The sequence below is a fragment of the Jatropha curcas genome, chromosome 1, assembly GCF_041381405.1.
Source record: "Jatropha curcas cultivar XTBG-Jc1 chromosome 1, XTBG_Jcur_1.0, whole genome shotgun sequence".
Taxonomy (NCBI): Eukaryota; Viridiplantae; Streptophyta; class Magnoliopsida; order Malpighiales; family Euphorbiaceae; genus Jatropha; species Jatropha curcas.
In genome coordinates, this window is record NC_143151.1 from 32,443,159 (window position 1) to 32,468,793 (window position 25,635).

At 33.6% G+C, this 25,635-nt stretch overlaps 5 protein-coding genes and 1 non-coding gene across 9 annotated transcripts in view; 3 read left to right on the forward strand and 3 right to left on the reverse strand.

The window, feature by feature from the left end:
* LOC105631535 (hexokinase-1) overlaps nt 1–3,847 on the reverse strand; it is a 7,633-nt gene extending 3,786 nt beyond the window's left edge. The window contains exons 1-7 of the mRNA XM_012213684.4: nt 3,135–3,847; nt 1,959–2,109; nt 1,684–1,866; nt 1,408–1,482; nt 1,064–1,219; nt 881–979; nt 679–809 (exon numbers count right to left, since the gene is read on the reverse strand). Coding sequence (XP_012069074.1) covers nt 679–809; nt 881–979; nt 1,064–1,219; nt 1,408–1,482; nt 1,684–1,866; nt 1,959–2,109; nt 3,135–3,409 — 1,070 coding nt within the window. The 5' untranslated portion in view covers nt 3,410–3,847. The remainder of the gene's footprint in view (nt 1–678; nt 810–880; nt 980–1,063; nt 1,220–1,407; nt 1,483–1,683; nt 1,867–1,958; nt 2,110–3,134) is intronic.
* Nucleotides 3,848–4,847: 1,000 nt separating this feature from the next.
* LOC105631534 (nuclear poly(A) polymerase 4) lies at nt 4,848–10,436 on the reverse strand. 3 transcript variants are annotated; one of them, XM_089725274.1, is made up of 13 exons: nt 10,284–10,436; nt 9,897–10,052; nt 9,722–9,799; nt 8,607–8,714; nt 8,385–8,447; nt 8,134–8,295; nt 7,633–7,746; nt 7,445–7,507; nt 6,990–7,319; nt 6,754–6,918; nt 5,779–6,600; nt 5,519–5,595; nt 4,848–5,403 (listed from the first exon to the last, which is right to left on the reverse strand). In XM_089725274.1, exons 2-13 carry the CDS (start codon nt 10,014–10,016, stop codon nt 5,370–5,372), a joined length of 2,136 nt encoding a protein of 711 aa, XP_089581400.1. In that variant the 5' UTR covers nt 10,017–10,052; nt 10,284–10,436; the 3' UTR covers nt 4,848–5,369. The 3 variants fall into 3 exon arrangements, with proteins under 3 accessions (XP_089581400.1, XP_037495432.1, XP_089581374.1); XM_037639504.2 differs by having other exon boundaries at nt 5,278–5,595; XM_089725248.1 differs by having other exon boundaries at nt 5,278–5,595; nt 9,897–10,041; nt 10,284–10,429.
* Nucleotides 10,437–13,811: 3,375 nt separating this feature from the next.
* LOC105631533 (protein IQ-domain 26) lies at nt 13,812–17,413 on the forward strand. The gene is made up of 4 exons (XM_012213682.4): nt 13,812–14,473; nt 15,095–15,533; nt 16,419–16,625; nt 16,713–17,413. The coding sequence occupies exons 2-4, from the start codon at nt 15,114–15,116 to the stop codon at nt 17,295–17,297; spliced, it is 1,212 nt and encodes a 403-aa protein (XP_012069072.2). The 5' UTR covers nt 13,812–14,473; nt 15,095–15,113; the 3' UTR covers nt 17,298–17,413.
* A 2,401-nt stretch (nt 17,414–19,814) lies between these two features.
* Nucleotides 19,815–19,888, forward strand: TRNAI-AAU (transfer RNA isoleucine (anticodon AAU)). Its single transcript has one exon. It is a non-coding gene; the product is annotated as a tRNA-Ile (tRNA).
* A 786-nt stretch (nt 19,889–20,674) lies between these two features.
* LOC105631532 (uncharacterized) lies at nt 20,675–23,522 on the forward strand. 2 transcript variants are annotated; one of them, XM_089726646.1, is made up of 3 exons: nt 20,675–20,888; nt 21,152–23,061; nt 23,183–23,522. In XM_089726646.1, the coding sequence occupies exons 1-3, from the start codon at nt 20,822–20,824 to the stop codon at nt 23,264–23,266; spliced, it is 2,061 nt and encodes a 686-aa protein (XP_089582772.1). In that variant the 5' UTR covers nt 20,675–20,821; the 3' UTR covers nt 23,267–23,522. The 2 variants fall into 2 exon arrangements, with proteins under 2 accessions (XP_089582772.1, XP_012069070.1); XM_012213680.4 differs by having other exon boundaries at nt 20,678–20,888; nt 21,143–23,061.
* Nucleotides 23,523–23,909: 387 nt separating this feature from the next.
* Nucleotides 23,910–24,813, reverse strand: LOC105631531 (uncharacterized). The gene is made up of 2 exons (XM_012213678.4): nt 24,452–24,813; nt 23,910–24,346 (listed from the first exon to the last, which is right to left on the reverse strand). The coding sequence occupies exons 1-2, from the start codon at nt 24,718–24,720 to the stop codon at nt 24,052–24,054; spliced, it is 564 nt and encodes a 187-aa protein (XP_012069068.1). The 5' UTR covers nt 24,721–24,813; the 3' UTR covers nt 23,910–24,051.
* Nucleotides 24,814–25,635: the final 822 nt, after the last annotated feature.

The following is a 25,635-nucleotide window of genomic DNA, read 5'->3' on the forward strand; positions in this document are numbered from 1 at the left end:
AAAAAAAAAAAAAAAAAAAAAAAGAAAGAGCACCCTTTCACTAACCAGAAACCAATTGCTCATCAGTTTTTGCAATCACTTTCTAGGTCAGCAGCTCTTACATCACTGGGGAAAAACAGGACACCACATTCTCTCAATTCATATATGCTGAAGGGCACATCAATGAAAATTTCTGTTTTTAAAAAATTATTTAACAACAGTAGCCAAAAAAGTTTCTATTAGCATGGAATTGAAGAATATCAATCATATGTGTGAAAAAAGACAAGTAAATATTTTCCAATGCAATGTAGATTGCATATGAATGCTTTGTCTAACAATAAACATAAAGCCAAAAAACAATATTGATTTGAAAATATGCATTAAACCCAACTTGACAGAATTAGTCACAAGATGCCACAACCAACAAACTCAAATATTTGACAGGCTCCAAATTGCAACGGTTGAAGCACAAAATTCCATCTAAAGTCCTGATATTCAGATTAATTACTACTTTCAAGTTAAACATTTTCTAACATTCTCATGGAATGTTCACATGTAGGAGATAAATTTTGACATAAATCAGTTGTCTGTTGCATACAAACCTTATATATTATGTAGCTAGCTTTTATTTTACCCAGCATAAAAGTTCATGTCTCTCAAGATTTTGGAATCTCAACATAAAATGCCCATTGTAGTTACCTCAAAATGAAGGGAACCCTAAGTTTTGGTGGAACAGCATCACCAAAAAATGAAGCTTCTTCAGCCATCCTAAGTAGAACTCTTCTTACAATTTCTCCCAAGTACATACCAGAAATTATCTTTTCAAAGATCTGTGAGAATCATCTAGTGCTAGTTAGAAGCATGGTTATTGTAAGAACTCAGTATGAAAATCATAAGTTACCTGTTCTCCAGGATTTAAACTTTCAGCATCCAGTGCAAGGTCATACTTAGTCAGTGGAAGATGCGATGACCTAAAGTTACCCCACTCCATGTTGATAACCTAAATTCCAACATGGGCAGGAGCTTTAATAATTTATTGCCAGAGCCTGAAATAAACAAACAAAAGAGATGCTAATTTGATTACCATCTCGCCAGATTCAGGAAGAGCACCGTGCCATTTTGGTATTGCTTGTGCACGTTCCACATAAGCAGCATTTGTCCCAGTACCTAAGATTACAGCAGCAACCACATCCTTGTTGAAGTATTTGCCTCCAGCTAGGGTTCCAACTGTATCATTGACCTGGTACCAATATTATATAAATCTAAATTGGAAAAACAAATTGATGCTTGCAACAATAATAAGGTAGAGGAGAATCATACCAAATTGACATATAAAAGCAAGACAAAAATACAGGACTGGGAAAAGAATGACACACCGACAAAGAAACCTTTTTAGTTTCATAAGAAAACCAAAAATTTTCAAGTTACCAGAGCTGACACGTGCATATGAACACCCTTTCTTTCCATGGCTTTTGTCAATGCCACCACCACATCTTGGCCAACCTATTTTCCAAAAATCAAGATGAGTCATTTCTTCACTCCCATAATTAGTAAATATCCTAAAGGAAAGTGTTTGTTTTGCTTCCAAGCGGATGATAAAATAGTATCCAATTTATCAAAGAAATGGTATTTCACTTCATACAAAACCAAGAACAAATTTGATAATAGAAAATGTAGAATAGAGCTCGAGAAATTTGGACTGACTGCGTCATCTATAGAGAAGCCTTTCGTCCACCTAACCAGGTTCCCAGAAGCAATTGATGTTTGTGTAACAGGAAATGAAAAGGTGAAACCCAATTCCCTCTTTTTACCCGGAGGGAGTTGAAACTTTTCATCTTCTTGAGCAACAAATTTTGCTAGTTCTGCTGCAATATAGTCAAACAGAGCCTGAAACCAAAATTGTATTTGAGAGTTGAGAAACTTTATGCAAAAGGTAGTTTCATAAAGTATTAAAGATGGTTTGAAAATTAAACACTTACATCTGAAGTTCCAGTCATCAAATTTGGAGGAATAGGCACCTCTGCAAATTCTTGATTGACTAGACGGCCATCCTTACCCCCCAGATGCACTCGCAATACACGAAAGTTTGTTCCACCAAGATCCAGTGCATAAAACAATCCATTCTCATCACTGCACTAAGAAAAACAGAAAGGATTCACTCAATTAAAATCTTTTCTGGACTACCTAAACAAACAACATCAATGAATATATTCACTCACACTTGCCCTGCTGTTCTTTCATCAGCAGGAATTTAATGTCAATTCACATTAGCCATTTACATATTATAGTATCTCCTCTCATTTGCTTGCATATGTAGCAAAAGACACTTCGACAACAAATTTAGGAAATTGAATCCAGCAAGTTACTTGGAAGATAAACTGAAGATTTAGTTGCACAATCACAGACAGCTTATAAAATGCTTGTCCAAGACCGACACTACAAAATCTAATGATCAACCGTATATGATATTGGTAAGAGCAGTAGTCATTTGGACAATCATTTGATACGCCATAAATAATCTGAGCAAGGATCCAATAGAACAGGAAATGAAACAACAGGGTGCAGAAGGACCAAAATACATTCATAAAATCTAAGATTGAGCAACAAGTATGTGAGCCGAATGTGAGACACTTTTACATGAATAACATTCGATAGTTTATTTTCACATGTAGTACAAGTCGTGGAGTTAAATTAAACATTATCGCAGGTATTCAATTCAAATTGGATCTCATATGCAGTCTCTAACTATGGACACAAATAACAAAACACATTTATAATTGGATCCTGGCAAATGAAATATAAATAATCACCAAGAAATTCACGAGTATGCTCTGGAAGAAATATGAATTATTCTAGTTAAATAACATTGTTTAAAGGGAATTTCTATTCATATGGACCTAAAAAAGAAGCACCCACTTACAATTTGAGTCGAAAAGGATCTAAAATACAAATATATAAAGACATCCATTTGAGCCATATGTAAAAAAACATAAATAAATACGTGAAATTGGGTCACGATGATCTCAATAACACATACATATATTGATACAAACATATTATACTTGCATAAACATACATACATACATACATATATATATATATACATGAATCAATAGGCGCACACTATGTATATCGACAAGAAAGAATCGAAATACCCAGTAGGCAAATTGTCGACATAGCTGATAAGCATCTTGAGCTTGCTTCCACCTTCGGAGGCAAGGCCAGCATGCATCTCCACAACCATGGCATCACCAACCTGCTTCAACTTCGCAATAGGGGTCGCGCATTGCTCCTTCAATTCCTTCACTATCTCCATTGCTTTGGCCAACTTGCCATCCCTCCTCATTTTTCGCCTCATCACCACCGCCGCGGTAACAGCCCCAGCCACAGCGGCCGCACAGACCACAGCCACTACCACCTTCTTCTCCATTGACACTAAAAAGAAATGAAACCAAGAACCCAATCCCCAAAGATCTTTGTAAAAAGAAGCACCTTTGTTACACTCAAGATTTGTATATCAAAGATTTGGAAGATGGGAAAGAAACGAGAGACACTTGATCACAAGAGAGATTGTTTTGGGGACTCGATTATTATTATTATTATTATTATTATTATTATTATTATTATAAGAATAAGAAAGATTTGTTGAAAATGAATCCTTGAATTTGTGTTTTGATATTTAGAGCTTTCTTTTAGGCGAGCGATCCAAATTTATGGTTCTTTGGTTTATTTTGTTTGGTTTGTTACAGAGCGAGTGAGGTTCACTTAGCCACTATCAAGATTTGATGACACGTGCTTAATGTTTTCTGACTTCCGAAAATGGATATTATCTATGCTTTTACCATCAAAAACATTTTGATTTGTACTCCCATAGTCGATTTTATCTTCACATGGCTTGACCTTAAATTTTTTATGATTATTTTTATATTTCTGAATTCAAGAATAATTATATCTTTGCCGCAATGAAATGCGAAACTGCAGAATAATAATTCGTAATGCGTTTTCTTATGTGAAAAGACACTTGCTTTTTTTACTTTTTTTTTTTCAAAGAAAAGACATTTGCTTAGATTCGATGTCTAAAGCCAAAACAAAATTTTTATTATTATTATTATTATTTTTGTGCACCTAACAAACAATTAACATGTATAATTCCGTTAGGTTGCAGATGTCAGGTTGGCGTAGATCAGATGGAATGAGACAGAGAGAGAAGGTGGCACCACCTATTCATCGAGTGTGACTCAGGAACGAACGACACACACAGAGCATGGCATGTCACTTTCATGGCTTGCAATTAGGCACATGAAAGCGTTGCGTTTAACATGGGGTGCCCAACTAAATTACCATGTGTAGTGTAGTGTAGGTCCATTCTTGTTTCTACATGAGAATCTAGTTCTACAGCTTTTGTCCTCTCCATCGAAAACGAAAGCCAATTCATTATCTGGCCCAACCAGAGTAGATTTTTCTTTTGTTCCAGACTCCAATTTGCCATCACCTAAACAAAAACTCCAATTTAGAAGCACTTTCCACTCAACTAATCTCTACCCGAGTATAAGAGCAGGCATGACTTGTTTAATTTTTTTGCCTTCTTTTAATCGGTTAGAGTTAGAGGGACTGCTGTTCTCGTCAACCGGAACAGTGATCAATTATCACCTACTCTTTACATTTGCATCTCAAAAAACATATGTAGGCAAAATAAGATGCTTGATTGCAAATTGCCATTTACTAGAAGCCAAAAACCATCTCAAGCTCGGCTTGAAAATAATACTCAAAATATAAAACACTAGAGAGTACAGCAAACGCACCAGCATGAGACGTCTCTGTGTATGCAAGTGTCACGGGAAGAGAGAGAGAGAGAGAGAGAGAGAGTATTAGCTTTAAAACTTTTCTAATATTACATGGTAGGCAAAGGTACAAAAAGATAGCTGAGACAAGGCACACTCAAAACAATCTTTGGCCATCATCTCAAGCCCCTCCATAACTTAGAGCACAATAATCCACTTTGCCTAAGCATCCTAACCCCCCTTCCCAAACCCTAGAACATAACATGCAGAGAGGAATTGAAAGAAAGAAAAAGTACATGCCATCGCCAATCACCCCATCACATCTGAGCTAAAGACTTGCTAACTCACTGCTTGTCCAAGAAGAGGAATACTTTGCTGATGCAAACATTGCACATAATATACATGACCAGGCTAAATCAAGCAGAGCTCTTTTTGTTGTGCTCCAGTTGATCTCTATTTTGCTAGATATACTAACAAGCATTCCTGAAAAAATACGCAAGATATGCAAGCCAGCAACTAACAAAACACTTGCCCCAAACTGCTGGCTTTCTGTCTTATAGGCCACATCATGAACAGAAAGAACTTTCTTTTCATACAAAATCTGACATCTCACGCTGTTGATGTTAAACCTAACCTGCTGCTACTAAAATAACCAGAAAACAACCAAAAGAGCAGTATAAAGAAAAAACATTGTAAAAAAATTTTTGAAACAAAACACCGCTTAAAAATGCAGAACGTGAAAATTCCAGGACACGTGCCTTAACACCGAAGTCTGCACGGCTTCTGAATCAACTCGTCCCACAGGTTGTAGTAACATTCCAACCACGGAGTTTGGCTTCACATAGAAACAAACAAGAAACCACAAAGTAAATATTCAATACTACTCAGAGCCTCATAATTAATCATAATGCAAATACAAAAGATATTTCTTAAGGAATCAGAAATATAATAATATGAAAGAAAACGACATATAAAATAGAAAAAGCAAAGTAGAAGCCTAGGAGCTTATATAAAAAACCTCCAACTCGGACGGCAATCCATCTCGAAATACTCCACTGCCGTCTGCACAAGTGTTGTCCAAAAGACACTCGGAATCAGCATCTCCAGAGTCACTTTGAGAAGATCCTGGGTTATTACTTCCTTCAACACTCCCATCACCGTTTCCATAGTTCCCCTCGCTGCTGCCCGCCATTGATTCATTTCCAATATCTTCACATGGACTAACTTCACTTGAAAGTGAGGTGATGACACTGGAATTTGATGAATTTGAAGTGCATCCCGCCTCAGCTTCACCGGGGCATCGTTCTATCCTTTCAGCAAATGACAAGCACTCTGGAGGTGTGCCACCAAACTTGTGACTGAAGATGTCGGGAGAAACTGAATCCCGCCTCTGAGGACTAATAGAATGCCGCTTATCTGTTGTGCAATCTTTCACATCCTCATTGGGACATTTTTTCCTCTTAAGGCATCTCACACCAGACCCAGTCTGCGAAGCACCACCATCTTCACAGCATGATTTGTCAGACTGTTGTTGCAAAGTAACCCTAAGATGTCGAGGACGTTTATAACCATCCGGGAAAACATAAGAAGGGATCTGCTTCCTACGAACATGAGAAACATAGATTTCCATTCCTGGTTTCCAGAACATATACATGTTTATGGAATGCCTAAATTCATCAACCGTTCCTCGGATATCAAATTGCTGGCCTTCCTGAATTATTTCCCCCTGTTTCCTTTGCAAGCCCATAAAAAACGCACAATGAGCACATGGTTTGGAGGTATCAACATACTCATGAGGGTAGGGATGACACTGCAATTTCCCATATGTGTCCCTCTCAATCTGTAATTAACACAACATGAAATGGAAATGAATTAGAAAATTATGTTAATTAATGGGCATCACTTTTTAAAATATATTGCAAAGCACATACAGTATCAGGTCCAGAACATTCTGGTTTTATTGACAGAAATGTCTAGATGCAATAAATATTACCATAAGGGTCAACTGCCTTAACCGGGATTCCACCCAGCCTTTCCAAGAACGCAAGTCATCAACATCAGCTGCAACTATGTCGACCTGCAGATAGTTTTTGTAGCTTTCAAAGAACAAGTATGGCTCAAACAGAGTACTCCATTGCGCTTTATTCAGCTCTATCTCCTGAATCAAAGAGTACAAAATGGATCAGTATCCAACCATAAAATACCCAGTACAAGACTCCACCTTCTTACCTCACTGATTTTGTTACCATACTGGAACTGCTCCATCATGACCCGTAGAGTACTTGTTGAGACATTGTAGCTAGAGTTCATGCATGGATAGGCAGGAGTTATGATCGGCATGTGATGAGTTCTGTCACGGGGATTTTTACGGGGATCCCAAACAGAAAATCCAAGTTCATCCTCTTCAATGGGACACAGCATAACAGGGTTTGGCCAACGCCACTGTGTGTAAACCCTGAAAAATCTAGAAACAAGCATACTAGGAACAGCATTAGGATAAAGTTGGCACACTCGAGCAACAAGGAGAGCCCAGTTTACACCACCAAGAAATCCAGTAACCTGAAAAGTAAAACACAAGGAAACAAATAGCGAATCAGGACGACAAATTATTATAAGGGAAATGGGAGAAAAAGAAAAAAAAATAGAGAGAAATCAAATAAGAGCAATGGAGAGGAATCACCAACATTGGAATAAACACCACGTCTTTTAGCCCAAAACTTCAAACAACGGAGTGTTGTGCGAAAATGCTACAATTTCAAAACAAATTTAGAATGAGGAAATATATCTAGTGGACCAATAATAAACTGCCATCTAGAAATGTATTAGGAAGAACTAGTAAAGCAATCAAACATCATCCAACAAAGCACTCTACCTCAACATTGGGGACAAGCTTAAGAATTTGATCAGCAACCCTGCAGCCGTTAAGACTTCGGACAGTTGGCTCATCAACATCATATAGAATAGAAACATCAGAGATGTCCAAGTCCTGTCCATAAGTTAGAATTAGAAGTTAGCAGAATCTTGGACACAAAAACAATCAGGAAGTAAAAGAAAAGTAAAACGTTAACAAAAATAGTCCATAAACTACATAAAAGAAGTGGAAAGAAAACTCAATTGCTGACATTCAGACAATTGCCTAAAACATTACTCAAATGAATCAGAGTATTTATGAACATCAGTATGCAAACTCTGTAATAGGGTGGTTTTGGTAATTAAAGATCACAAATGAAACAACATCCAAAAACCATGCAACCTATCATACATTGACTATTACAAGAAATTTGAAAGATACAAAACTCATATTCACTGATTTCAATAAAAGCTTGGAGAGCATCATGATATCGCATGTTCAAAGAAAGTGATCAAGACTTGCCTCTGGCACCACCAAAAGTGAGATGCTTGCATACAGAAGATCAATTGATATTCCATCAAACTTGAATTTCATCACAGGGACATGAGCATCCGGAACTGGTTGTAGCTCTGTAACTTCTTCCATTTCAGCCAAAATGTTGTGCAATACAAAGAAGAAGTCTTCCTGATAAAGCACCAATAATTAAAAACATAATTGGTATAATTGGAGATATGAAAATCAATTAGAGAATTTAGCTTGAACTTAGCATTTACCTCCCTATTGACATAAGACGGCCCAACACATATTGTATCGATGTCAGCTCCAGGACCATGTACCTGCCAACTTTTAAACTTGAGCAGATCTCATAGATAACACAAATCATTTCACAATAAAAGCAGTGCAAACAAGTCAAAAACAAAAAAATAATCAAACATTCATCCACAACATAAGGAGAAAGCTCTTAGTATATAAGAAACGGTAAGTTGAAAACATACCCCAAGCCTATAAGAACCAAAAGTAAAAATAAGAGCATTAGCATCCTCCACCATTTGATCAGTGTACCCCCTCAAGCGAGTAAGTTGCTTCACCCAATCTTTTACAATCTGACAAAGATGCACAGAAGCTAAGAAAACTTTGGAAGGTAGTATAAATATATAAAAAAAAGTAAATAACTAAATAAAAACTAGACAAATATAAGGAAGTTTGACTGGCTGAGGTTGCCTGGTCATTAGCATGCTAAGTAGCTTCAAGTTAACAAAACCAAGAAAAACAAGAAAGAAGGAACTTTGAGTCATCGAGTCACTAAACTATTGTTAACATCAACAATAAAAAATTTGAAATTACATGGGCAATAATGAAGCAATATCAACTCTCCACATTTCACCAAGCATCAATTTTTAATATCACACGGTCAAGTAACTTTCAATTGTTTAACTTCCAATTCTCTGATCTTGAATAGATTACCGATAAAACCAAGAATATTTCTAGAAGGACATTACTCAAGATTCTGCCTAATCTTAGAGCAAATTGACATAAAATAAGCTCCTCAGAATTTATAAACACCATATTTCAAGTTACGAAATCTCATCGTCATTGAGTCATGACAGCGAACTGCAAAGTCAATCTACACAAACCCCCAGAGTCTACTTAAACACTTTACTGTTAGAACTCCTTGATCATAGTCCTTGTCAAGTATCAAGGACCACAATACTTTTTCAATGTTGAACAAAACCAGAAAACCAAGACCTTATGACAATTTGGATTTCGCAAAACATTAATAAGAAAATTGTGGCTTTGACACATTTTACACACCTTGAGCTTGTAATTAGAACTGTATAGCTACAGATTATGATGGACAAGAAAACACCAAATTGAATTCAACCTTAAACAAGATTTCGTCCGTGATATTCATTCAAAAAAAAAAAATCTATATATTTTTAACCCCATTTCAAGTCCTACCATCTAAAGTCTCGATGCAAAAGCTACAGCAGTAGAAAACCACTACCAAAAGGTTAAGATATTTAGTCAAAACTTCTTGTCAATAAAAACTATCAGTGTACCAGGAAAACAAAATACATAATCAAATAACAAGGAACAGCCCTTTATTTACCTGTCCAATCCGAGAAAGAACTTCCCCTCTCTTGGTGGCCTCCTCTTTGCTCTCATAAAGCCCAGCATCACTTAATAACTTCCATAACACAAGGCAACAAAGGATAAATCAGAACTTCAAAAATAAAATACCTTTCTCAGTAAGGTAAAGTGAGGCAAACAAAGAAAATATATACCTTCTCCAATTCGCGGGTTCTCTGCAAATCAGCCTCGGTGGGACCCGCCATTGATAAAGGTTTCGTAACGCCGAATTGCTTCGGCGGCCGGGCTGCACTTGAATCCTCCGAACTCACCATCTCGGCACCCAAAAGTCCAAAAAACCTAAACAAACCCTAAACCCAAACGAACCGAAAGAAAGAGGCGAGCAAAGAATTGTATCAAAATTTAATAATTGTAGAATTCAACGAACAGTAGAACCCCCAAATTTCCATTCTATGCAATAAAAGAAGCCGCAATTCCCGAGAAAACTAAAGGTAAAATCAACGAAATCAAAAATCAAGAACCCTAACAAACACAATAAACAGAAAAGGAAAAATCTAGAATGGAGAGAGAGAGAGAGAGACCTGGACAAGGGCTCGATTGGTTGGCGAGGTCGGAGAGGATTTTCTAGAGAGAGAAAAAAAGTCGAGAAAGAGAGAGGATATGATTTTTCCGCGGATATTTTAATCGGAGACAGGCGTATCCGTATCGGCCCTTTTTGGAGCTGTGTTTTGATGATTTTTATATTATTATATTATTATTTTTTACTGTTAAAATCCAAATCAAAAAGGGAAAAGAAAAAAAAAAGTCGGTTTTCAGTTGTATTGGTGGATTTTTGAGATGTTTTGTGGATTAATACCACTACTAAGTTTATGTGGTAAATTAAATTCACGGAGAGAACAAATCACACCCTCTTAAATGTTTAGTGCACTCTATTCTCAAGGCAAACTAGAGGTCTCTAATTAAAAATATATATATTTCTAATTAAAAAAAATATATCTCAGTTATTTTATATAGGAAAATATATATATATATATATATATATGAAAAAATTAATTAGATTGATTTGATTTAATTTTAAATTCGATTATTTCAAATCGAATAAATTATTTTGAACTTAAAACTAAATTGATTAGTTATATATGCTAATCAAATCAAATAGTTTTATATACTCGAATTGATTGGTAACTAAATTTCTGAAAAATTATTCAAATTTGCTCAAAATGAATCAATTTTATTCCATTACAGGTTAAAAATCCAGAATTGCTCGACCTTAATTCCATCAGACCGTCGTGAACTCTTTTTTTATATAACGTGGCTTGTAAGGAGCATAACAGAAATATGTTGAATTACCGTGTGAATGACACGTGGCTGTTTGGGGTTTAAGTTTAATTTTTGTGTTTAAACCACCTTGGGCACACGTGTCACGCCCATCACCACCCATAATAATGTTAACAAAAAAATATATCAATTATTAGCCACTAATATATTTTTTTTCACAATAAAAAATAGTGGTTGGCAACATGAATAGCCTTTTATCATTATTTTTACCCCAATTTAAATTTGAAATGCTATAATTTAGTGTTCTTATTAGTTTCAAAAGTTCAATATATTCGTGGAAAAATTGGTAACTAAACCTCACTTTCTACGGCCTTTGAGCCCATTTTGGTGGTGACCGGAAACTACTGGGCCCAAGAGAAAAAAAAATACATAATCATTTTCAATATTATTTTCTACGAGTCAATTATAAATTTGGTTAAAATTTTACGTAGAACTATTCATATACCAAATCAATAAAAATAAGATTTTTTTATTGAAATGAGGGTATTTCTGATCATATACTAAGAAAAAAATGATAAAGTCGGAACACTTTTTAATAAATTTTTACTGTTATTGATTTTGTCCATAAATGTGACTGTTGACCCAGGTTAAGAAAGTAATTTCCCTTGATCATAATGGCCACCTAATTTGGAATATTATATGTGATAATGTGTCATTTAAAATTGTTAATAACAAAAAAAGAGAGACTCATGATTATCCGTTAAATTCTAAATGTTGAATTTCAATTGATAGTTAACTTAGCTAAACCACGAAGAATTGATATTAAGAATTAATTGATAAATGATTAAAAAATAGTTTATATTGTCGATTAAGTAGTGGTGTAATTGATCTTTTCATTTACATGATAAATAAGAAGCCAGAAGTTTTTAGTTTAAGTCGTTTTGATCATAATTGTTTTACCAATTTAGTGAAACGGCTACCCCATTAATATGTTTAAGACAAAATAGAATCTATTTCATAAAAAGATATGTGATTGATTTACTTAGATCGAGTCTATAGCTCTACTGGAAACAAAAACATAAGATAGAAATAAATATTTTAAAAAATTAATATTTTCATTAGTTTGATTTATATATTTAAACTGGGTTTGACCGGATTTGATTCGAATGTGTTGATGGAAAATTAATTTTATATTAATAAAATAAAGTTTTCAAACAAAAAGAAAATGCAATTTTACATAAAATGATGCCGCTGGTAAGTTTTTGACAGTTGTACCGAAAAATGATGGTCAACAGCTAGCTCTGGTACTTTGGCATGCTCTGTTTTACCTTAGCTTGCTGGTGCTTTGGCAGAAATGTTCCGTTACGGCACTGCTTACTGCACAGTGCTTCATATTTGCAGTGTAGTAGAGTTGCGCATGTAACCGCAGGAATCCCGACCCGTTTCCAGAAATCGTTTCAAATTTAGAAACGTTTTAAATTTCTCATTCCGATATAATTTTAAGATTGCTTCATATTGCAGAGGGCGAGAGGCTAGTTGGTCTACTTGCCAAGCCAAACCTAAATTTGCATTTCTCACTGGTCGCAACAGTTCTTAAATAGCCAAAGAATAAAATTCAATTTTCAAACTGTCACTCACTCACTCTACCATTTTTTTTTTTCCATCCTTGTAGTAGTAATTGACTTGTCTGCATTGATTTTGCTCACGTAAAGGTTCAGTCTCTGAACTTTTCAAATCAATTAACATTAATTTTTTTGACTGAAATATTCATGCCACAAATTGAGCTCTTCGTTGACTTGAGAACTTCACAAATAGTGAATCTTTATTAGAAAATCAAAAAATATTGTGAAGAAAGAAAGAAAAATGTATATTTCTCTTTTCTTTTCTTTCACAGGGTGGTGTCTTCATAATCATATGTCACTTCACAGCGTAACTTCAAAATTCAAACCTGTGATCATATAAGTAAAATTTGCCCGGAGATATTAATTAATCTTTTGACTAATAAATTTATCGAATAAAAATAAGAGATAAATAGGATATTGAATACTAACATATCAAGATAAATTTTTAGAACATAAAAATACAAATAATGTAGAAATATGTTCTTCCACTATGAGTAATAAAATTATTTTTGAGCTAATTAGGTGTAATCTAATTGATTTTCTCACGTTTCAAGAAAATAAAGCGAATGAAATGTCTCGAAATATTCTCCACCGTAAAAGTTATTATCAACAATTTAATATTATTCAAACGAGATAACTATTACTTTTTGTGTAATATTGTTTATTAGATCTCCTACATATATACAAAAAATATATATATGACTATTCTTGGAAATCAATTAAGTGATCATTTTGAAGTTCATTTTTCAAATTATTATGGAATTTGGGATTAAGATAAAATTTTATACGTCTTGGCCATATTTTAAAATGGAAAACATAAATGTATATTGTTTGTGTCGCTTTTTAAATTTCCCTCACGCAAGCACAATAGAAGAAATTGAAGGCTCTGGTCCAAAAATTTCACCAACTTTCCTTCCTCTCAAGTTACTTCCATTCCATCAACATCGTCTATAAATTTCTATTACCATTTTGTTACATAAATATATATATATATATATATATATATATATATATATATATATATATATATACTGTCAAGTGTCAAGATTTGATTTTTTTTTTTTCCATTCAAAATTTCAAATACATAATCAAAATTTAATATACAACTGTCAATATTCCATAGGTTAATCCATCTATGTCTACCATTGCTATGCATGCCAAAACTATAGCAACTGATTTTAATATCCCAAGAATCAGGAAATATTAATGGCTTTGAAGACCAAATAACAGCTCGTTTCTCTCTCCTCTTAATGACCATCATTGTCTCTTTATTTAAATTTACCAAAAAAGATTCAAAATCTGCATAGTCAAAACTCATAACCCCCATTGGCAAAAGCACTCGCTCACTTTTTGATCTGAATCACTACAAAACTGAAAGATTTTCTCTGCAGAACCCACAGCAGGGAGACTGAGCCACAAATCATATAAGAAAGATCTTCTCTTACCCAGCAGAGAAAGAGAAGTCTCAGCTTTTCTATTTGGCTTATTCTTTGGGACAAAAAGAAACTTCAAAAAGCATCCCTCTTCAGTGGCTTTCTTCCTGAATGCCTCATCCTTTAGAAAAAATAAAAATAATAAGTGGTACTTTTAGTTTTCGCTTTGAAATTAGAACTAGAGAGAGAGAAGGTAAAAGTACTCAAATGGGTTTTGAAAGTTAGAGATTCACGGGATGGTCAGGGGGCACTGGCCTAATGGGTATGTTTAGTACTGTACACGTTGCTCCAGAAAGTTAGAGAGAGAGAGTGGATTTGTGTATTGAAACATTTTCTAGTCAAGGAAAGTGAGAAAATTTTTAGTGGGGGTTACATTTCCTTTGTAGGTTTGCAAAAAATTCGGCGCCTTTTGATTTTGAACAGCCGAAGTTTAGTTGGGTAAGTTTTTATCTTTTTTTCTACTTTTTTTTATGATTTTTAAAATTCTTTAATCCTAAATTGTTGTTTTTATAGTATTTAATTTAAATTTTCTTCAGTCTAGATCTCCTTGTCTTTCTGTGACATAGTTTTGTCTTGTAATACAGTTCTTCACGAGGCTGTGTCAGATTTTCCTTTCAAAAGAACACGAAAAAAAACCTAATCTTTAACTATTTTTTAAGGTATTTGATACTGTTATCACACTGTTCTCTTCACTTCTCTACTTGCAACCTGTAAAGATTCTAAAGATTTTGCAGTGCTTTTCTTTTCTTTTTTCTTTTCTCTTTTTTTTTTTTTTTCCTTTTTTTAACGTTTCCTCTATAAACCCGCATTTGGGTTCTTGTTTTCAGTTTTTGAAACATACATTTTGTTTTCTTTCTCTCTCTAAGCTAGCTATTCATTTGATGCTCTTATATTCTCTGTCCAGTGTCTACTTCTATCACTTCAAAACACAGTAACCCACCACTCACTTGAGTTCTTTGATTCAGTGCTCCACGTTCTTTTTCTTTAAAAATTGCAAAGGATCATTTTTCTTGTTCTTTGATTTTCAATGCATTTCTTGTATTTTTAATATTATTGAAGCTACAAGAGATCTAACGAGATGGGTAAAGCTACAAGGTGGATAAAAGGTTTGTTAGGGATGAAGAAAGATAAAGAGAAGGAAAAAGAGAATGGTTATGGTGGCGGTGATAGTTCAAGTTCAGTTTCAAATGACAAGAAAGAGAAAAGAAGATGGAGCTTTGGCAAACCAGGAAGGGACAGTTATGTGATTCCACAGATTCCGGAGATGAAGGATGCTGCTTGGCTCAGATCCTACCTTGGTGAGAGCGAAAGAGAGCAGAATAAGCATGCAATAGCGGTGGCAGCTGCCACTGCTGCAGCTGCCGATGCGGCGGTGGCTGCAGCCCAGGCTGCGGTGGCAGTAGTGAGATTGACTAGCCATGGCAGAGGAACTCTGTTTGGTGGAGGAAGAGAGAAATGGGCTGCAATCAAAGTTCAAACTGTCTTTAGAGGTTATCTGGTAAGAGGATTTTGAAGTATTCGCAATTTTCAATCTTTTTGTTTATTGCTTGGAGTTAAGATTTAATTTTAAAAGTTGATTTTCTGATATGGGTAATTTTAGATTTTTTGCAGTTCCTGTTCTGCTTGGTTAGATTTGTGCGTTGTTTATTGTTCTGCAATGAAATGTTTATGAATATGTCAGTTCTGTTTGCAGTATTTTACAATGAAGTAGAAATGGGTACAAATGTTTTTTCTCCCCTTGATCCTTGCTTTTATGTCTGCTCTTAAAAGCTGTAAACATAATACCAAGAGCAATGAATGAAACAGTACATTTTGCTTTTGAGATGGAGAAATATAAGCTTTTTGGCTTTAGTTACTTTTCTTAAATTTTAGTCCCATGTCTCCACTCAAAAGCTGGAAACACAGATTCAAATGCTAATATGTCAGTCCCTATATCAGTTTTTTTCTTTTCTGAACTTTTTAGTTAACAACTTGCTTTTGTTTTGTTTCCTGGAAGTGCTCTGCACATTTAAATGGTAATGAAACAGGACTTGGTCAATGAAAGGTATATATGTTTTCACCTTTATTTTTGACTTGTTTGCCAAAAACTTGAACCTTTTCCTGTTTTGTTTTGGTCCCCTCATTCCTGGTTAAAAAATTTGAATTTGAAACTTCTGCCTTTTGAGCTGAGACTATGGCTTTTAGGTTCTTCTCCATTTTAGTACATCAATTAGGCAATGATTGCTAATTCCTACTTCTAACTAGTGTTTTCTTTTTCAATTGTAAATTTGGTTAAAATTGGTTTCATATGTTTATTGTTCTGCATTTGCAATATGTTTTTGAGGGTTTAACCCTTTAAAATTTCTAATGAGTTTAATTTTGGTTTAACAATTAACAATCTCAGGCTCGAAAAGCTCTTCGAGCTTTAAAAGGATTAGTTAAGATACAGGCACTTGTTAGGGGCTATTTGGTCCGAAAGCGAGCAGCTGCAACTCTTCACAGTATGCAAGCTCTAATAAGAGCCCAAACTGCTGTTCGAACCCAGCGAGCTTGTCGTTCTGCAAACAAAGAGAATAGATTTCAACATGAAAACCGGCCACGAAAATCCATTGTAAGAACCAATTTATATGCTTTCCAATCTTTATCTATGTCGAAAAATAATTGGTCTCGCTCACTTCTGAAACTTCTTCATTTGCAGGAAAGATTTGATGATACAAGAAGTGAATACCATAGCAAGAGACTATCTGCATCCTATGAAATGAATGCATTTGATAGAAGTCCTAAAATAGTTGAAATTGACACATACAAGCCAAGATCAAGATCTCGAAGAATGACTGCTGCATTATCAGAATGTGATGAAGAATTCCCTTATCATGCAATGTCATCGCCTCTTCCGTGTCCAATTCCAGCTCGAATCTCCATACCGGATTGCAAATATCATCAAGATTTCGATTGGTACCTCACTGGTGAGGAATGCAGGTTCTCAACTGCGCAAAGTACGCCAAGGTTTTCAAACTCTGTCCGGTCTAATGCCCCGGCTACACCAGCCAAAAGTGTTTGTGGAGACAGCTATTTTAGGCCTTATTCGAACTTCCCTAATTATATGGCGAACACACAATCCTTTAAGGCAAAATTAAGGTCTTACAGTGCTCCGAAGCAACGGCCAGAGCTAGGGCCAAAGAAAAAGCTTTCCCTTAATGAAATAATGGCCGCAAGGAATAGCATAAGCAGTGTTAGAATGCAGCGGTCATGTTCTTATGTTGATGAAAGTTTAGGTCTTTGACAGATTATATTAGTGAAGAGAGCCTAACCTGCAGAAAGTGATTTGAATGTAGAAGCTGAAAGCAATATAAGTTTGGAAAAATGCATCTTTTTATGAAGTTCCTATAGTTTTATTAAGCTCACTCATTATCATTCTATTCGACAGTAATTCTTCAGTTTCTTCCACAAAACTAAAATTTCACTGAAATAGTCTCAATCATTAAAGTCCCACCAGCAAATGTTTCAGGACTTGCAAAATTTAAAATCTTGGGTTACTCTTGCATTTCCATGCTAAGAATAAGGGCAAAATATCCACCATTGATATCTTTCTAAAAAAAGAAACTGACTATATTGAGATTAAAAACAAGATTCAATGTCCTCCTTTCAACAAATCCAAGAAATTTCAGAAGTTCATCATAGTTTGTACTAATAGTATATGCGAGCAATGTACAATGATGACATTTATGGACCTAGTCTTGCTCTTCTCAACTTCTAGTGGCTGGTTAAATCATTACTAAAGCATTTAATTCTTTTTTTACCCTTCAATTTTTGGTTTTAATGAAATAGAATGATTTTAATTTTTAACGTTCAATTACATATTCTTTCAGCCATTTTGCACTCCTAACCAATTAAAAATAATAATAATTTAATTTTGAATATATGGTAAGGATCCACCCAATGTATCTCTTGAAGGAAATTCATTAGGTGGAAACTAGAAAATAACCAAGAACTGCAGGGAATACAAACGTGGTTCATGGACATAAAAGACTATGTTTATGTCTTTGATATGATTGATGGATGGGTTTTTTGGTAATTAACACTTGAAATCTGTGAGAGTTTGCATCATCATTCCTTTCATTTCCCATGCTTTACCCTCACCGCACATAGTTTTAGCTCTAAAATTTTAAAAGAAAAGAAAAAGGCATAATGATGACGGGAGGGGCAATTTTGATAATTGCGTCAAATTTTTAACATTTATTTATTTATTAAATTATTATTTTATTTGGAGCACATGCCCTACATAACATCATCCATGATAAACATTTTTCGTGGAGCGTGAGGATAAGGTCTCTTTGTGTACCATGGTCCCATCCTCAGACAATAATTTATGATCCCAACATTGCCCTCCCCTGTACTTCTAATCACAACCCTGTCCCATTTTATTGGCAATGGATGGAATGTTGTACTTTTCTTTTAAATATATTTTTCAAGTTTCTCCAATCCTTAAAATGAAAAATCTTTAAATTTTTCAAAATCTGGTATATAAATTATTAGTTTCTTTTAGTTTTTTTTTTTTTTTTTTTGAGAAGAAGCAAAAAATATGTTATTTTGCCAAATAATAGGAGGATGTGGTAGTAATTTTGATTGAAATAAAAAATTAATTATCCTAAACAAAAGTAAATGTAAGTTTTGATATGTCTAATATGCCCCTCACACGCTTCTAAGGAAAATGCCGAGAAGCATCTTCCTGGTATTTGAACAGAGAAAAAGAGACGTTGTGAATAACTAAAACAAGTGATTCCCTCACTAATTAACAATTATGTCTCTTCTGATTCAAACACTGAAAATTCATTTTCTAATAGTGTTGTTTATAGGAATCTCTTCCTACGAGACTTTGGAGCTATAATGTGTTTGGTTTAATTGGTTCAAACGGTTTTTGCTTTCGTCATCCTAATCTACTGCTAATCTTCCCTAGCATTAAAAAATTATGCTTATTATAATGTATTAATATAGATCCTATATTAATTAATTTACAATTTAATACTAACCCTAGATTAGTGAATATAAATCTAGCATTAGTTGCTAGTGCTTTCAAATTTGAGACTTGGAATCTGGAAAACATGTATTAAAAAAAATATTGGCCATTTCAATTTAATTATTTATTTATTTTGATATTCTCGTAAGATTTCACACATTATATTAAATTTATATAAGTTTGATTAATTATAAATTATTTGTTCCAAATAAAATATAGAAAATACGAAAATCTCTTTTATAATATTTTTTAGCAATAACATTAACAATAAAGTTACTTAATTATCAATAATTAAACCTTAATTCCAAACTAAATCTGTTTTGAAAAAGTCCACGTTTGACCATCTTGGAGTGTGGCATAGGGCATTGAGAGGATGGCCTTAATCATGTTTTTTTATTTTTTTGTTAATAAAACTCAGGCTTCTGATCTCATGTGCTAAGCACTGATCAGTGCTTAAACATTATTGTAATTATTACTTGCAACCGGCAATTTTTTTTTTTTTTGGTTCTGTCATATATATATTATTATGCTTGAATTCTTTATATTTTATTGGTGGATTGATCTCAATTAATTTTAAGAAAGCTGCATGGTGCTCGTTGAACAAATCAAAACAAATATAAGAGTAGTGAGGAATTGTTAAAGTTTTTATCCTTAATTTCAATCAAAACAACTTTATTTTTATATATCATAAGTTATCTTGTTGTACTATTTTTATTTTTATTTTGAAGCTTTTATTTATTTATTTGCTTTTAAATAATAACGTTTTTCAATAATTAGTAACTTGGCCTATTAGCTCAGTTGGTTAGAGCGTCGTGCTAATAACGCGAAGGTCGCAGGTTCGAGACCTGCATGGGCCATCTTATTTTTTTAAGCGATTTTTTGCTTATTTTTAGCTTTTTTTTTTTTTTCACGTTATTTGCTTAGTCATTTGTTGATTATTTTTTTGATATTTCAATAAAAAAAATGAGAAAATCATTTATAATAAATTAAACACATGCTCAAATAGGATTATTCATTAGTCATAAAGATTTGATTTTATTTTTCTAAGCGATTTCTTGATTATTTTTAGCTTTTTTTTTTTTTATTCACGTTATTTGCTTAGTGATTTGTTGATTATGTTTTTGATATTTCAATAAACAAAATGAGAAAATCATTTATAATAAATTAAACATATGCTCAAATAGGATTATTCATTAGTAATAAAGATTTGAAAGCTAATATTGATTTGAATAAATTTTTTAATGTCTGAACTATAATTGTTTTCTAGAGGAAAAATAAAAAAAAGGGTAGTTTTGCATAACATTTGAAATTAATTTTTCCAGTTTAGGGACTTAGATTTCAATGATTGTAAATATAAATTCGGATGCAAGTTTTATTTCTTTTTTAAATGAAAACAATACGTTTAGATATTGGCATGTGATTAAAAATTTGAAATTCTTTTTATTCTTTTTGTTAACATATTTTTTGGATATTGGATATTGTATCTTGGGCCCAGCCTGGCCTCATCAGAAGCCAATTGTCGGCCGAAGATAAGCAATAAGCCCAATAACGCTCTCAAAAACTAGCCGTTACAAACTGACGCCCTGCAACGGTCTAGAGAACTAGAATTTCAAATTTCAAATAAATAGTATAGTTTTCAAAAACAATCCCCTTCCAACGGTCATTTCGATCAACTCATTTGCTGTGATCGCCTGTTCTATTCTCACCCTCCCAAAGATAAACTAGAGAAGAAAAAAAAAAAAATATTAACTAGACAAATCCTTGTTGCTGCATTGAAGCCAATAAAGAAAATGGATGGTTCTGATAAGAGTGTTTCATCATCATCGACTCCAGACAAGCCCCACTCAGTCACAAAAGGTACGTCTCTTTTCTGTTTCTTTCCTTTTCTTTTTTTCTGTTTGGTTTGCAGGAAAAATTAGAAAACAACTAAAGAGAAAAGATTTAAGAATCTGAGATAGGATTTTCTTTTATTAATTAATTATTTATTTATTCTGTTAGCTTTAAATGAAAATTAGACCTTTTGCTGGAACTCTTGATTTAATCTGGGTGTAGGCAAGAAATTTCCTTCCATTTTTATACCAAGAAAATTGAATTCTTCTTTTTCTTATTAGTTTATATAGGTAACACTGATGAGAATGAGCAAAGCCATCAAGAAATGGGTCTGACTGTCCAAAACTTAAACAGATCGACATCAACAAAGCACTTTATGTCACCTACAGTTTCCGCAGCTTCAAAATTCAATCCTCCCAGAAAGAAAATATTAGCTGAAAGGAACGAGTCTCTAGATAACTCTTTACAAAAGACCCCAAATCTTGATTCAAAGCCCCTCCAAAAAGCCTCAAGTCTTGGTTCCAAAACTTCTTCTAGTACCGATTTTGATGAAAAAGAGAAAAATGCTCTTGTTTATGATTTGTCACCAAGGCCTTACGACCCAGTAACAAATTATCTCTCTCCAAGGCCTAAATTTCTCCGCTATAACCCCAATAGACGCCAAGCAATATTGCTTAAAAGAGAAAATCAGGCCAAACAAGGCAAAGATAGGTTAACCATTAGTGACAATGGTTCTGTGGAAATCGAGAAAGGCATTGATGAAATTGAAGTTGATTTGGCTAGTTCTTGTGGTTCTTTGGCTTTTTGTTCTAAAGAAGCCGATTTGAATAAAGAATTTGAAGAGATTGATGAGAGTGATGATGAATTTGATGAGGAAAGGAGTTGGAATTTAAAAGGAGTACTAAAAGTTTTGATATTGTTGGCTATTTTAGTGATTTCCACTTCCTATATTTCTTCTATGAACTCCCCTACACCTTCGCCTGTCGTACAAGCTGTTGTGGGTCTTAAGGATGGATATCGCAAGATACAAGATCATGTGTATGAATTTGTGAAGAATGGGAAATGTAAAATGGGTTTTGTTGATATAGATGGGATTAAGAAAGATGAGATGATTGAAGATGTAAATATAGGAGGAGGAGGAGGAGAAGTAGACGACGAAGCAGAATATCGAAATGAGCTGAATGAAATGGTAGATATAAAAAGTGAAGAAAGCAAAGTTCTAGAAATGGTTGAAAATGAACTTAATGAAGGAGGAAAAAGTGAAGATCTTGTGATACAAGGTGGAGAAATTGCTGACCAGAGTGAGTTGAACGAAATTGTAGATGTAAAAGTTGAAGAAAGCAAAGTTTTACAAGTGGTTGAAAATCAACTTAATGGAGGAGGAGAGAATGAAGATCTTGAGATGCAAGGGGAAGTTGCAGATTGTATTGATCTTGAAATGGGGATTTCAGATGAAATTGCTGCAAATTCTGAATTGCAAGCATTGGAATCTGTAGGAGTTGTTGAAATACCTTTAACAATTGTATCAAATGATGAATATGAAATCAAAGAAGAAATCTTTAACAGAGAAATGGTGGAAATTGGGAACATCACTGAAGATAAAAACGAGCATGAAATTGCCATTGATGAAGCAGAAGAAGGTACAGAAAAGGAAGGAATTATCAAACACATGGAAACTGAATCAATTATAAAAGCTGTTTTTGGGTTCTCTTTGTTTTCCTCAATTTTTGCATCTCTTGTATTGGGTCTTCACTTCAGAAAGAACAGAATTGCAAGAAAGGGTGCTTATCCAGTTGCTGATTCTTATATTGACTCTAAGATACCAGAGAAATGCAGCTCAGTTATAGCTAACAAAGAAGTTAAGCAAACTGTTGATCCTGTTTCATTTGCTAATTCCAACTCTTCCATGAATTCACTGGAAGAAGAAGAAGATTCCAAACAAACATATGAAAGCCGAGCACCACCGTCTATCGAGTTGCTTGGTGAGCTTGTGGTAGAAGAGATGAGCATCTCTCTTAGGAACTGTGGCATCAAAAGTAGGATTATAGAGAGTGAAGTAAGCAGTCACTCTGTTTCCATGGAGAAGGGCATAAGCAGTAAGGCTAATTCAGTTCCTGTCCGTCTGCAGCCAGCTTTCTCAGACATTTCAAACATGTATTTCCCTTCATATTCTGATAAAAGGAAAATTGCCAAGAAACAGGTATTTGACAAAAAATTGAACTTCCCTAGTTTAATGCATTTTTGAGAACCAATTTTTAATTTTAGCCTGGGAAATATATAACAATTTTATATTTTTTCTTCTTTCTTTTGTGTTGAAGCAGGATGAAGAAGTCAATAATGTGATGGTAGCAACTCCATTAAGGCGATCAAGCAGAATCCGGAATCGAACAATTGCATCTCCATGATTATTATTAGCCTTCTCAACCTGCTTCTCCTGCTGCAATACAGTGAAACAGCTTTCTCTGTTGTTTCATTTTACAGCTTCTTAATTCCCACTTGAAAGCTATCTTTAGATTGATGTTTAGCTGTAACTGTAGACTTAATTAAAGAGCTTGTTATGTAGGAACTAATTGATGTATTGACTCAATTAAAGAGCTTGTTATGTAGGAACTAATTGATGTATTGACTCTGATCAACAATCCATCATCTCCATATTTTTAATTCTGTCCTCAGCCAATTATTAGGGTTTCTATCATTTAATTAGAATAAGTAATGGATATGAAGTGGATTCCATTTGCAACAAGTATATATATATATATATATATATATATATTATGGAAATATGAAGATAAAGTTTTTAATTGTAGCTTTAAAAAGTATAGCTTATGATTAGAAGATTTGATCTGATAGAGAAGAAAACAAATTGTTAAATTATTAATTGATGTTATTTCATAAGAATTTTCTCTAAAGCTAGAACATATATTTTATGGAATCAACAATTTTGATTACTAATTATATTTCACGATCCTTTTAGCAATGAACATATAGCGATTTAGTAACTTAAGAAAGATACATGCAAACTCTGTGTACTGTTTTCAGAAGAAAAAGGAAAAGAGAGAAATAATATACCACTCTCTCATTAAGATTTTCATGTACAGTCAAAAAAATTTGTTCTACATCAAGTGAAGCAACTCAAGAAATATATAATATACATAACTCAAGATATATATAATATACATAACTCTACTGATTAAAACCTCTTTAGTATTGGAGCTAGAGGAGGTCTGCTGTTATTTAGAAAACTATTGCCTCTTCTACCTGGAAAAAATGAAGATGACAAGGAACTTCGTGAGACCTTCTTTGATATGATAGGTTTTGGAAGTGTATAAGGTTTGTAAGCATCTAATCCATTTCCAAAACTTTTAGATGCCCTCATTTTTCTTCTGCAAGGACTTTCCTTTTTTGGAAGATCTTCAATGCTTGTTACTATTGATAAAGATGTAAAAGACTGAGACTTGCCTTGATAATACTTTGATAATCCTCTTCTGCGTAGCAATAAAGATAAATTCTAAGTATATACAAACAATATTGAAAAAGCAGATTAAACCAAATAATTTTCAAGTTAATTAATTGTTTACATATATACTTACTTGATGGGTAAATGGGACATGAGGTCAGATAACTGAAACAAAGGACCATTATTGGAATTTGAAGATGGAGAAAGTAAGGTTGAGGTTGGTGATGATGCATCATCATCATCGTCGTCGTCGTCATCTGCTAAATCTGATGTTGAAGAAGTTGATACGGTATTACTTGAATTATCATCATTATCATCATCTTTTCTCATCATCCTTTCATTTTCATGCCTTGCATGCGTATCTTTCTGAGCTTGAAGTATTTGCTCTACACCTTCAGCCATGGATGAGAGGATAGAAGAAGAAGAAGATACAATAAAAGCGAATGAATAGAGAGGCAACAAAGAAAACCACCCACAATGGAGCTTGAAACAACCTTGATGGAGAACTTATATATACAAAAATATGATACATGTGTATGAAGACTTGGGGTTGGTTACTTTTCAGGATAAAGTATCCATCACAGCTAGTGACATGTAGTTTCTATGATTCCTTATTATTATTTGTTTTTAAGATTTATCATAATTTGTTTTTTAAAGAAAATTTATTATAGTTTATCATTAGCTGGATATATGAGAGACACGTACATTCAGCATAGATAAATATTCTTTTATCTTCTTTGAGAAAACGAAAGCTATTATTAAATAATCATAAATTAGAGATGAGGATCGTGTTCGAAAATAACTTTTTAAGTGCTTTTATCATTTTAAGGATACTAAATGTTATTTTTATAGTATTTGGTAATATGACGTTTAAATTAATTTTTAAAGATTGAGGTAACATTTTATAAAAAGTGAATCCCGTAACATTTAATTTTTAGCATTTTATGAAAAACTACTTAAACAACTACTACTTACTCAAATAGCTACTAGCTACTCAAACAACGGACTATTAAAACAACTAATTTTGCTCAATAAACCGATGATTACATTTACCTAAAGCAGATCCATGGCTCCATTCATTGATTAAACCAATAAAAATAGAAATTTTTTTCAGTATGTAGTCAGAAATATTCTAATTTTAATAAAAATTCATATTTTCTTAGTTTATTTCATATGTAGGATCATGGACCCAGTTTAGACAAATCAATTTCAAAAAAATAATTATATCGCAAATATGGTATGGTAACCTGTAGCTAAGAAATGTGCAACTATATATATATATATATATATATATATATATATATATATATATATATA

Coding starts and splice junctions, on each gene's coding strand:
- LOC105631531 (XM_012213678.4), bottom strand. CDS start 24,720: ATGGCTGAAGGTGTAGAGCAAATACTTCAAGCTCAGAAAGATACGCAT. Junction 24,347..24,451: donor ATGTCCCATTTACCCATCAA/GTAAGTATATAT, acceptor ATTGCTACGCAG/AAGAGGATTATCAAAGTATT.
- LOC105631532 (XM_012213680.4), top strand. CDS start 20,822: ATGGATGGTTCTGATAAGAGTGTTTCATCATCATCGACTCCAGACAAG. Junction 20,889..21,142: donor GCCCCACTCAGTCACAAAAG/GTACGTCTCTTT, acceptor TTTTCTTATTAG/TTTATATAGGTAACACTGAT. Junction 23,062..23,182: donor GGAAAATTGCCAAGAAACAG/GTATTTGACAAA, acceptor GTGTTGAAGCAG/GATGAAGAAGTCAATAATGT.
- LOC105631534 (XM_037639504.2), bottom strand. CDS start 10,016: ATGGTGAGTTCGGAGGATTCAAGTGCAGCCCGGCCGCCGAAGCAATTC. Junction 9,800..9,896: donor GAACCCGCGAATTGGAGAAG/GTATATATTTTC, acceptor GTGTTATGGAAG/TTATTAAGTGATGCTGGGCT. Junction 8,715..9,721: donor TTCTTTCTCGGATTGGACAG/GTAAATAAAGGG, acceptor CATCTTTGTCAG/ATTGTAAAAGATTGGGTGAA.
- LOC105631533 (XM_012213682.4), top strand. CDS start 15,114: ATGGGTAAAGCTACAAGGTGGATAAAAGGTTTGTTAGGGATGAAGAAA. Junction 15,534..16,418: donor CTGTCTTTAGAGGTTATCTG/GTAAGAGGATTT, acceptor TAACAATCTCAG/GCTCGAAAAGCTCTTCGAGC. Junction 16,626..16,712: donor ACCGGCCACGAAAATCCATT/GTAAGAACCAAT, acceptor CTTCATTTGCAG/GAAAGATTTGATGATACAAG.